Genomic DNA, 12458 nt, shown 5'->3' with positions numbered 1-12458 from the left:
GAATAATCATTTCAACAGTGATTATTTGAAACTTAGCACTTGTTAGCTGTGTGTATATTTTGGCCTCAGATAAGGTAGTCAGATGCCCTGCTACGCAATATAAATGGCAGTATTCCAGTTATGGCAAGGCCCCTTCCATGGCCTTTCAGTCCATGAGGCATAACCCAAAGTCCCCTCTCCCTTGGCCATGGCCCAGGGCAAGTGAAACTTGGGCCATTCTTCGTTCATAAACTAATTTCCTCTGCTAGTCCCAGCGCTCCATATTTCTTCTGTTGTGTTTCAGAAATGCAAACACACTGATCATGAAAGCATTAGGCAACCTCCACAGATTGGACAAGAGACACTCAAACAGCACATTGCAAATCAGTCCACTGACTCAGCAGAGGGGAGCAGGGATGCTTCTCACGGAGCAGAGGGGCCTGCCTGCATTTGGGTCTCATTTCCTGTTGTCATTGTCAGTGCCATTCCTATCAGCCTCTTCAGTTTTCACAGTGCTCCCATCCCCTGGCTTGTGTTTGTTCTGTGTTTCTTCCAGATACTGCTGGACAGCCTTGAGCACTGCGTTCTCCACCAGCCTCTTACTGAGCTTTACCAGTTCAGCATCATCAGGCTCACCTCCATTCTTATCACCTACATTCCACAACAGAGAAGAGAGGTCACTGAGATCATATTGCCATAGAAACTCAGCATGCAGGGGCCGGCTAGTGCAGATAGTGAAAAAGAGCAAGTGTCCTTCAATCTGGTCAACTCAATCTATAAATCCAAGAATACTGAGTTGGCTTTTCATTTGGTATTTGCAGAAACAGACTGCCTATTCCTAAAGCCTTCAGGACATAAAGTAGTTCATAAGCCCCAATCTGAAAATACTCTACCTATAATGCTGAAATTTCCTCATTTCTGCATGGAATTTTTGTTTTTCTCTTATTCAAGGCCAGTTGTTATTACTGAAGTTCATGTGCCCACCTGGAGCCTCAGACATGAATTCACCAACTAGACCTATTTCTGTTTCTCCTTCTCTACTGCCAAATGCCAAGTAATCAAAATTTGCCTATCAGCTAACTACTTAAGATCAGTAATTTAAAAATGTTTGTCCTACAGGTTGGTTGTTAATAAACTCTTAGCACTCCTAGGAAGACAAAGGAAGTTACTACTGCTATAAAATAAGCTTGTAAAGCTAATATTCTTTTTAATCTCACTGTTATCACTGGAATTTAAAAAGTAGAAAACTCTCGCCCTAGCCAGTTTGGCTCAGTGGATACAGCATCAGCCTGTGGACCAAAGGGTCCCAAGTTCGATTTTGGTCAAGGGCACATACCTTGGTTGCAGGCTCCTCTCTGGCCCGGGGTCCTGGTGGGGCTCATGCAGGAGGCAACCAATCGATATGTTTCTCTCACATTGATATTTCTCTCTGTCTTTCCCTCTCTCTTCCACTCTCTGTAAAAATCAATGGAAAAATACCCTCGGGTGAAGATTAAAAAAAAAGAGAGAAAACTCTTCAGGGAAGAGTTAGGCTTATGATGGTAAACTACTAGATGTTAATCTTTTATGGCCATTTTCCTTCCCCACTCGTGATGATCAAGGTTTAATTATTCTTTCTTTCATTTTACTGTAAAAGGTAAAGCACAAGGGAGCTCAGTCACTCATGTCCATTCAGTACCTCATCGCCTTTCATTGAGCTGTGTACTCAGGAAGGCAGATGACTGGAGGCAAAGATATTTAAGCTCCCAAATATATTGAGCAAATACTAACAGATCTCAGGGAAGTTATAGAAAGCAATACAATAATAGTAGGGAACTTTGATACTCCACTTTCAACAATGGCTAGATCATCCAGACAGAAAACCAACACTGGACTTGAACAATACTTTAGACCAAGTGGACCTAACAGACATATACGAATGTTCCATCCAACAGCACCAAAATACATTCTTCTCAAGTGCAGACGGAATATTGGCAAAAGACATATGTGATAAAGAACTATTATTCAAAATATGCAGAGAACTCTTAAAATTCAACGATGAGAAAACAAAAAAAAAATGTTAAAAAAGTAGGCCAAGATCTTCAATGAACCAGAATAGAGAGCCCAGAAATAAACCCACATCTCTAGGGTAATTAATTTATGACAAAGGAGGCAAGAACATAGAATGGGATAAAGACAGTCTATTCAATAAATGATGTTGAGACCATTGGACAGATACATGCAAATAAATGAAACTAAACCACCTTCTTATAACACATATAAACTCAAAATGGATTAGACCTGAAACCATATAGCTCTTAAAAGAAAACATAGGCAGAAAAATCTCAGACACTTCTCTTAGCAATGTTTTTTTTCTCAAATATCTCCTCGGGCAAGGGAAACAACAACAAAAAATAAACAAATGTGCTTACATCAAACTAAAAAGTTTTTGCATGCCAAGGGAAACCATCAACAAAACAAAAAGACAGCCTATTAAATGGAGAAGAAGATATATGCCCATGATACATCTGAAAAGGGGTTAATATCCAATGTTCATAAAAAACTCAGACAACTCAACACCAGAAAAATCAAGCAACTCAATTAAAAGGTGGGCAGAAGACCTGAATAGATACTTCTCCAAAGAGGATATGCAGTTGGCCAATAGACATATGAAAAGTTGTTCAACATCATTAATTACCAAAAAAATGAAATAGAAACCACTATGAGATACCACCTCACATCTGTCAGAATGATTATCATCAATAAGTCAACAAACAAGAAGTGTTGGTGAGGATGTGGAGGAAAAGGAATCCTAGTGCAGCCACTATGGAAAACAGTATGAAGGTTCCTCAGTAAATTAAAAATAAAACTGTCTATGACCCAGAATTCAAAAAAACACTAATTTGAAAGAATATATGCACCCACATGTTCACTGCAGCATTATTTACAATAGCCAAGACATGGAAGCAACTCAAGTGCCCAATGAGTATATAAAAAAGCTGTGTTATATTTACACAATGGAATACTTCTGAGCCGTAAAAAACCAAAAAGTGAAATATTAACTTTTGAATGGATAGACCTAGAATAGTGGTTCTCAACCTGTGGGTCGCGACCCTTTTGGTGGTCGAACGACCCTTTCACAGGGGTCGCCTAAGACCATCCTGCAGCCGAAACCAGTTTGGCTCAGTGGATAGAGCATCGGCCTGCGGACTGAAAGGTCCCAGGTTCAATTCCAGTCAAGGGCATGTACCTGGGTTGCGGGCACATCCCCAGTGGGGGGTGTGCAGGAGGCAGCTGATCGATGTTTCTCTCTCATCGATGTTTCTAACTTTCTATCTCTCTCCCTTTCTCTCTGTAAAAAATCAATAAAATATATTAAAAAAAGACCATCCTGCATATCAGATATTTACATTACGATTCATAACAGTAGCAACATTACAGTCATGAAGTAGCAACGAAAATAATTTTATGGTTGGGTCACAACATGAGGAACTGTATTTAAAGGGCCAGAAGGTTGAGAACCACTGACCTAGAGGGTATTATGCTAAGTGAAAGAAACCAATCTGAAAAGGCTACATACTATATTATTCCAACTGTATGACATTCTAGAAAGGCAAAACTATAGAGACAGTAAAAAGATATGGTTGGCATGGGTTGAGGGGAGGAGGTAGAGGAATGAGTAAGCAGAGCACAGAGAATTTTTAGGACAGTGAAAATATTCTGTATGGTCCCATAATGATGGATACATGGCATTATACATTTGTTCAAACCCACAGAAGATACAATACCAAGAGTGAATAATAATGTAAACTATGGACTTTGAATCATTACGAAGGGTTGATGTTGGCTTATCAATTATCTTTACGACTTCTCTTTTTCCGTCTGTAATATCATTTCTCTTAGTCCAAACAATGATCCACATTGTTCCCTATACAATTTCTCCCGTAATGCTGTCATTTCTTATTGGAAACCTTGGTTATGTAATAGAATTACTGATGGTGATATGACAGAACTAATATGTGTGTAAGGAAAGAAATGTATAATACACATATGAGCTTAAAATCTGCTATTTTCTTTCTTTCTTTTTTTTTAATTTTCACCTGAGGATAATTTTCCATTGATTTTTAGAGAGAGTGGAAGAGAGAGGGAAAGACAGAGAGAAATATTAATGTGAGAGAAATATATCAATTGGTTGCCTCCTGCACAAGCTCTGACCAGGGCCAAAGCCGGGGAGGAGCCTGCAACCAAGATATGTTCCCTTGACCAGAATCGAACTCAGGAACCTTTGGTCCACAGGCCAATATTCTACCCACTGAGCCAACCTGGCTACGGCTATTTTCTATCTGCACAACCTTGTTCACAATCTCTCCAAAACTAAATATTCCTTCAATGGGCCACAAAAGATGATAATATTCCCTGCACTACTGTTGTAAGCATTAGAGATAAGTTATAAAAAGTGCCTCACATTGTGTCTGGAACACAGTAGGCTTTGGTAGTTATTTTATTCGATTATATATTTGTTATGATTAAGAAGAATGTGTTCAATACCTACTAAAGGCCAATCATTCATTTACTCACTTTATTAAGTGCCACTCTGTTGTTGAAATCTATTTCCCTGACTATTTGCTCAGGACCACTATATGTCATTTTGTGCAAAATGGATTCAGAGGTGCAATTTGAACAGTGACAAAAGAAGCAAACATTCCAAACACAAGTCTGGTACAAAGGAGTATCAACAGAAGTATAGCTATCATTGGAAAAGCATTCTTATGACAAAGATGTCAAAACCATAAATTTTTGAACGATCGTGTTCTTTGGCAGAAAAGCAAGGCTGAAAAATGAGCATTGTTTTGAATTTTAAAATTATTTGTTCATGTAATTTATTATCATCTATTGAGATATTTTTACATAAAACTTAAAAAAGCATTACTAGCTGGAATTAGTATTCACTTGTTTGGCCAACATTCTTACTCGTGATAACATATACTTTTCTTCTAGGCTGATATTCCACAGTAGGAGCTGATTCAAGCAGAAATAAAGGTCACTTTCCTGTTCTGAAGGCAATGTTCACCAAGACAGAACAGTAGCATAAATGTTGTCAGCAATCTAACCTGGTTAAATCAATCATAATTGTAGATATCACTCTACCGCTTTCATAAGCATAAGGACACACACACCCAGATCAGAAGGTTCCACAGGCTCAGGAAATCCCCATGGTTCTAGGCCACTAATAGCAGGAAGAGAAATACTTCCTTCCATTCTTTTAGATAACACTTCACACTTTTCAAAGTGCTTTCAGAAACATTCTCTCATTTGATCCTCAAAGAAACCTTATGAAGCAAAATAAGTGCTCTTCTTCCCATATAACAAGTCAGAACAATGAAACACAAGAGGTTAATAAATTGTCTAAGATCACAGAGTAAAGTGAGGGGAATCGGTAGCTCTCACTCAAAATCAGGGAAATTAGTTCATCCAGGACACCCACCCCCAAGCGGATACTCCACAACTCTCTGCTGCACCCTCACCCTGGGGAAATGAGGTATCCATGTGAGAAACACCACATAATTTAATGATTGGTTAATTGGAAAACAGAAAAATTCAGAAGGTTTCATTCTCAGGTTGAAATTTTTATACTAAATGGATATTGATTAATGTAGTACAATCCTTTTCTTCCATCTTCCGTCCATCTCTCCTTCTACATACATTCACTGAGTGCCCTCTATTTGTGGTATTCTTGCAATGAATACAGAAATGAACCCCACATGGGTCCAGCCTTCAAGAAGCCTGCAATTTTAGGAAGGGCTTGTCTGGGTAACTGCAGAATTCAGTGTAGTATGAAGTGACTGATGAGGTGAGAGGGAAGGAAAATGATGAGGCTGGAATTGTATGCAGGGGAGAGACTATGAAGGTTCCACTGCGGAACATACTGAGGAGTCTGCACATCATTTATTCATTTACTTAGCGCACCTACTATGATCAAAGCGCACTGCTAGATTCTGAGAGATACACAAATTATTAAGGCTTGTCTTCAAGGAACGACTTATTTCAACCCATTTCATATAATGTTAAAGAAAATTATATTTTCAGAAGACAGCGAATATTTTAAAATGTAAGCTTGAGTCTCAGAACATTGCTATTATTTTTCAGGAAAACATCAGACACGCCACTAACCAGTGATTTTGCTTCATTTTAGGTTCGATACAAATAACCAGTCATTAAGCTTAGTGAGAGACACTAAAATACAAGCATAACTACAGTGTAATCAAGAGCATCACAAATACTTTAAATATCACGGGATGGAAGAAACTGTATTTTCAAAAATTATTCAAAATGTAGCTCTCTTTAACTCAGCTGCCTAATCCTAAACCAAACATTTTTGGACATGCATGCAGAGGGTATTTTATACCACATAAACTTCACTCTATTTATTCAACTAGCCAACACCTAAAATTAGTTAAACTGCCACAGTTCATTTTCTTTGATGGCTTCCAAAACCTAATTTTTAAAGTCTGACCATGAAAATCCAGGTGCACAGAACTATTTGGTCAGTGTATTTTCCTTGTAAATACTGAGCAATCTGTGGACCAATCTACAGGGTATTCTAAAAGCCATGCTAATGGCTCAAACAAAGAGTGTGTAAAGCTAAAGAAAACTTGAAGACAACTAATCATTAAAATGAAATCAAGGGAAAACTGAAAATATAAAATCATCCATGGCCATGACTATAAACTGCAATTGAAAAATAAAATTTCATGTTGCACCTGCGTCATTAGGCGGCAGAGAGCAGAGCGGCTCGCCTACGCCCAGCGTCCTGGCCGTGGGCACCTGGATGGTTGATGGCCTGACACTCGGCGCTCTCTGGGCTGGTGGCGGCCCGAGCCCGAGGGGTAAAAGCTCCTCGAAAAAATAAAATAAAATAAAATAAAAATGAAAAATAAAATTTAAAAAATAAAGTCATCCATGGCCATTCTTCCAGGAATCTAATAAAAATGAATAAAGAACCTGAGCACTTTTATTTTTATTTTTTATATATTTTATTGATTTTTTACAGAGAGGAAGGGAGAGGGATAGAGTTAGAAACATCGACGAGAGAGAAACATCGATCAGCTGCCCTTTGCACAGCCCCTACTGGGGATGTGCCCGCAACCAAGGTACATGACCCTGACTGGAATCGAACCCAGGACCCTTCAGTCCGCAGGCCAACGCTCTATCCACTGAGCCAAACCGGTTTTGGTGAAACCGAGCACTTTTAAAAACTGAACCATGGTGAACCCATAAATGTACCAGTATTGCTTTAACCTCAGAGGGAAATAACTCAAGAAAATAATTTAGCAAATACTTTTATTTTCTTAATGATCTAATGTTACTGGTGAAAACAAGTTCTTTTGCGTTGTCAAGAGAAAAGAATTTCAAATGGCAGAACATGGAGAAATTTAAACATGATGGCGAGATTTTATTTGGGGTTAAGGGAACTAACAAACCCCCCAGACACAGCGGGCAGGCAGGCTCAGCAACTGCCCGGAGGCTCCTGTTAATCCTCCATATATTTTCTTGGTTCACAGTAAAGAACAAGGTGCCATTCAAACCATCTAAACCAACTTTCTGAATTTTCCAGAGCACTTAGCACAGTGCTCTGCTTATGGTAAGTATTCAATAAAATTAGCTATTACTGTTTTGATTTAAATGCAAGGGATACTGTGACCCTTTTCAATATATACAGTTACAAGGCTATTTGTTTATGATTTTCCTGCTATAAGTCACAGTAAGCAAATAAGATAGGGCAACCTATTCACTTGAAAATATGTTCCTTGAAACAACGCTGGCATAACTACAAACAAGAATGTTATGCGTGGTTCTCTATAGCTTGCATTTACATTTACTTGCAACTAAATAATGTTCCTTCATAGGTAGAGAAAAGCTACTGCTAATTAATCTTGCAAAAGGCTTTTCAACAGACATATGAACAGACTGTAGCTAAAACAATGAGATACAGATGGTTTTAGGTTTCTAGATGCACCAAACTAAAATGTGAGGCATTGAAAAATACCGATTTCATGTATTCACTCACATTATGTCAATTATATCTCAATAAAACTGAAAAATAGAAATATTTACTAAAAAGAATCATAAGATTGTAGAACATAAGCTTAACAAACTTGAAAAGAACACATACTTACTTTTTAAAGAATTTTCATAAACTATGAATTAGTTTTAAAATAATTTGTTCTTTTTAAGTTTGTTAAACTGATCAGGGCAAGTTTGCTGGTCTTGAAGTTAGTAATTTAAAATATTCATTTAATAGCTATTATGAAATAAATAACAAAAAATATATATTCCTTAGTGAGGTTTTCAGGCATCTAGAGATTTTTTTTGGTTAACATTCAATGCAAAACTCCTAGATGGATTCCCTAATATGTATACTATCTTTTTATTGGAAGAAATAAATAAACTATGATCTTGAAAGTGATTTTAAAAAAAGTATATATTCTTTTTATAAAAATTTTGGTCACCTAAAATTTTATTTTCTTAAAGAAAGAGTTTGGTGACTTAAAAAACTTAAAAACTGTGTCTTAAAATATCTTCTTTTAGGCAATGTATTGAGAATTTTTAATACAAAATTTGACTATGATAACTTCTCTGTGTTTCAGGACTCCATTTCAGAATATTCATTATTTAAAACAAGAGTTATTGCAAACATAATTAGAATACTACTGGTTTTAACTTAACTTTACCACTTGGCTTCTAAAATCACCAAAAGAAAATGTGTTAAAATGAACACCCACTGTCCTAATTCTGCACATTGGAGCCATACAGAGTTGCTCTTCTTTCCCTTTCACATTAAAGGATCCTCCAAATATTTTAAGACAACTAGCCCATCTGTCTCCTCTCCCAGCTGAGCAACCAGAGTACTTCAGCCTTCCTCCTATGATGTGGTTTCCAGGCTCCTCGCCATCCTGACCTCCCTCCACAAGACACGCGCTCTTGTCAGAATTCTAAATAGGACTGACTGCTATGGATCTAGACAGAAAGTCTTAAATTAACAGATCATCTGCTTGCCAGTTTATTAGCTATCAATACATCAATCCAAACTCTGAAAAAGCTGAGCTTCACAGCTAACTTTAGCTGAATATTTTACATGCTTAGGAAGTGTGAATTTTATTTTTGCTCTAAAAGTCAGATACAAGACATGAAATTGAAATTTGAGCCTTAGCTGGTTTGGCTCAGTGGATAGAGCGTTGGCCTGTGGACCGAAAGGTCCTGGGTTCCATTCCAGTCAAGGGTACATGGCCGGGTTTCGGGCTCATTCCCCAGTAGGGGGCATGTGGGAGGCAGCTGATCAATGATTCTCTCTCATCATTGATGTTTCTGTCTCTCTCTCCCTCTCCCTTCTTCTCTGAAATCAATAAAAATATATATATTAAAAAAAAGAAGCTACATACCTAGAAAAAAATAAATTTGATGTGATTTACATGGCAAATACCAACACCAACTATCTAACCACAAAGTTAGAGGAGAGGTGAGGGGGGAGGGGCTACTGAGACATGTAAAAAAAAATAATGAACCACCCTTTTCTATCAGATTTCTTCTTCCAAATGTCCTTGACTATATTTATAAGTTTTGGGAGCAGCTTGTAGAAACAGAAAATTGTATTTTTCTCAAATATTTTTGACTTAGCCTTCAGTAAAATTATCATTTATATCCTAGTTAAAGTAGACTTTGAGTTAAAACTATACTTATTCTTGTCCTGGCCACTGTGGCTAATTGGTTGGAGCATCATCCTGTGCATCGAAGGGTTGTGGGTTCAATTCTTGGTCAGGGCACATATCCAGGTTGCAGGGTTTGCTTCCTAGTCGGGACATGTATGGAAGGCAACTGATCCATGTTTCTCTCTCTCCTTCCCTTCCTCTCTGAAAATCAATGGAAATATCCTTGGGTGAGGGGAAAAAAAACAAAACAAGCTATACTTATTCTTTATATTTTCATCCCATAGTTCCATTCCTGTCTATGACTATTTGCTAAGGATAAAGAACTTTACTATACAATAAAAAAGTTGGTTTTAATAGTTCCAAAGTCTGTTAACTTGTACTTTGACATTATAAATGTTTGATATAGGAAACTTTATTTGCTAAGATGTGTGTGGTAGAAACTGTGTTTGCACACATAAAACGGTAACTGGTGCCTATGCTAGGAGCTTGAGTTAGGTTCCACTCTTGGTGGTAATAACTCCCTCTCACTGGACTTGGCTGACTCAGCTAAGTCACTTGCCTGGAATGGACGAGGTGAGGTTTCGCTTCTTAGATAAGAGCATCAAGATCCTTTGTCATGGCTTTTCTGTTTGGAGCAGAATAAACATGGGGCCTAATTCTTCTCTTTTTAAAAAGTCATGTAAGTTGAAAAGGAGTCTTCCAACAATAGGGACCATGTATCATCGTTGTATCTTCCATAGCACCTGGCTCAGATTTTTCAACATGTGACGTGATGAACAATAACAGCTCTCACTTAGGGCTAAATTTCATTGCCACTAAATTGGCACATGAAGGTACAGAAGAAATCAGAGAGTTTTCACTTCTTCAGTAGGTTTGGAAATAATTGTTCCAGATGGATCTACTCTTAGGTACACTGAGTGTCCTCTTAAATAGTATCTGAAGTCTTTTGGTTGCAGGTGACCAAAAAAAAATTAAAGCAAGTTTAAGCACAAAAATTGCTTCATGTAATGGAGGTCTTAGTCATAGCTGAAATCAGAGGCTCAAAACTATCATCAGGACTGTCTCTCCCCTAGCCTCTTTCTTCTGTGCTGGCTTCATACTTGCTCCCTACCAACTATCAATCTTATGCTTACATCCTTTCCACTCACAACCCAAAAGAAAGGCAGACCCTCTATCAAATCTTAGGGAAGACTTTGGCTGACTCTGCTTGGGCCACATGTCTCTTCTAGGGCCTGGAAGCAAGGCATCATGATGGACAGAAACCCAAGGATAAGGGGAGGGAGTCCCCCAAAGAAAAGGATGTTATACAAATAAATGTTAAATCTACTCAACAATTCAAGGTCTGAAATTCTAAGTGCCCTTTTTCCCTTCCTGTGCATGATGGAAAACAAACTAGAGTTTAGCTGACTTCCAAGGCGACTATAGCTTTACAATACACTCATTACAGAGAATTTATATTTACTGGACCTATCATATGACTACCACAGTGTCAGGCATTAGCTTATTTCACTTTCACAATAAATAGATATTTAAGATGAAGGCACAGAAGCTTCAAGAAGCTACAAAGTAAATATTAGAACCAAAAAAACAACAACCCCAGAACCCCTTGCTTTTAGCACTGAGAATTTGGGACTCTTTTTAGTTTCTTTACTGAAAATATCAGAAGTTTATGGATAAGAGTTCAAAAACCTACATATTAGGCAGGACCAACTTAATTAAGTAGAAAGCAATTATCTACAGGAAGTGATTTATCAGATGCCCGGTAAGAGTTTTACTCTTTGCTTGAAATTCCTCCCTCAGAGATTATTTTGGGCTAAGTCATTATCATTGATTAATTTATTTTGTTATTTTACTACAAATATTTCCTAAGAGCACATGGGCTAATTCAATCTTGTTAAAAGCCAAATGCCTCAGAAAGGGTAATATATGAATTTTTAAATATTAACCCAAACCTTTATACACATGATTTCCCACTCCTTTTTTTTACTTGGTCCCCAGAAATAAGACAAAGAACAGGTCACATCACATTGCTTGGCAGGGTGTCAGGGTAGAGCTCACAGCAGTCAGTGACTACACTAGGGGCTGGGAAAAAGTCTACGACCTTCGTGCTCCCAATGAAAATTACTTGGTATTTGATCACCAAATCCAGGCAAACTCTATGATCAGAGAACAATAACAAAAGGAAATACAGTTACCATGAAGCCTATGAAGAAATAAAAGGAATCAGAGAGGTAAGATAGAATAGTAATCATGAGCATTTGTTCTAATGTTCCTATACTTAATTTTAGAATTATGTACATTACTTAATAAAGGAAAAGCCTAATCTTCAGTGACTAGGGTTAAATGTTTCATCGCACAACATTACTGCTGCTACCACAATGTTACGCACAGAAATCGATGCACATGCAGCCTCAAGCTAAACAGTGCCGAGGCTTCGAGCCTTCAGAAAGGGAGCAGCACATAGTGAGTGGCCTGGTGCCAGCCTCCTGCCAGCTCAGGGCCCCACGGCACCCCTGGAGGACTGTAACTGACAACTGCCCCAAACTATTAGCTTTCAGCCACTTCCCCTCTTAAATGGGATATTGGGGGCAACATTTTCCCCAACGATTCTGGCATTGTACCTGGCACACAGCAAGGATTCAGTAAATTTAAAGTAAGAGGGGGAGGTCTTCGGGCCATCCTGGAGGAGGAAGTGGAGAAGGAAGAGCAATAGAAAGAAGCCTGGCCGGTGTGGGTCAGTGGCTGAGCGTCGATCTATGAACCAGGAGGTCACGGTTCGATTCCCCATCAGGG

The 12458-nt window shown here is 38.2% G+C and overlaps 1 protein-coding gene and 1 pseudogene across 9 annotated transcripts in view; one reads left to right on the top strand and one right to left on the bottom strand.

Moving 5' to 3' along the window:
- Positions 1–12458, bottom strand: part of AKAP7 (A-kinase anchoring protein 7) — a 108048-nt gene that overhangs the window by 13881 nt on the left and 81709 nt on the right. For 4 of the 9 annotated variants that reach the window (XM_059700333.1, XM_059700335.1, XM_059700337.1 and 1 more), the window contains one exon: positions 252–630. The exons of the other annotated variants lie outside the window; for them this stretch is intronic. In XM_059700333.1, the coding sequence (XP_059556316.1) occupies positions 437–630 (194 nt within the window). In that variant the 3' untranslated portion in view covers positions 252–436. Of the gene's footprint in view, positions 1–251; positions 631–12458 lie in introns of those variants that run through there. 9 annotated transcript variants of the gene reach the window in all.
- Positions 6713–6807, top strand: LOC132237839 (small nucleolar RNA SNORA17; annotated as a pseudogene).

Source organism: Myotis daubentonii, chromosome 6 (assembly GCF_963259705.1).
Source record: "Myotis daubentonii chromosome 6, mMyoDau2.1, whole genome shotgun sequence".
Lineage (NCBI taxonomy): Eukaryota > Metazoa > Chordata > Mammalia > Chiroptera > Vespertilionidae > Myotis > Myotis daubentonii.
The sequence above is the reverse complement of the archived record's forward strand: the minus strand, read 5'-3'. Positions and strand labels throughout refer to the sequence as shown.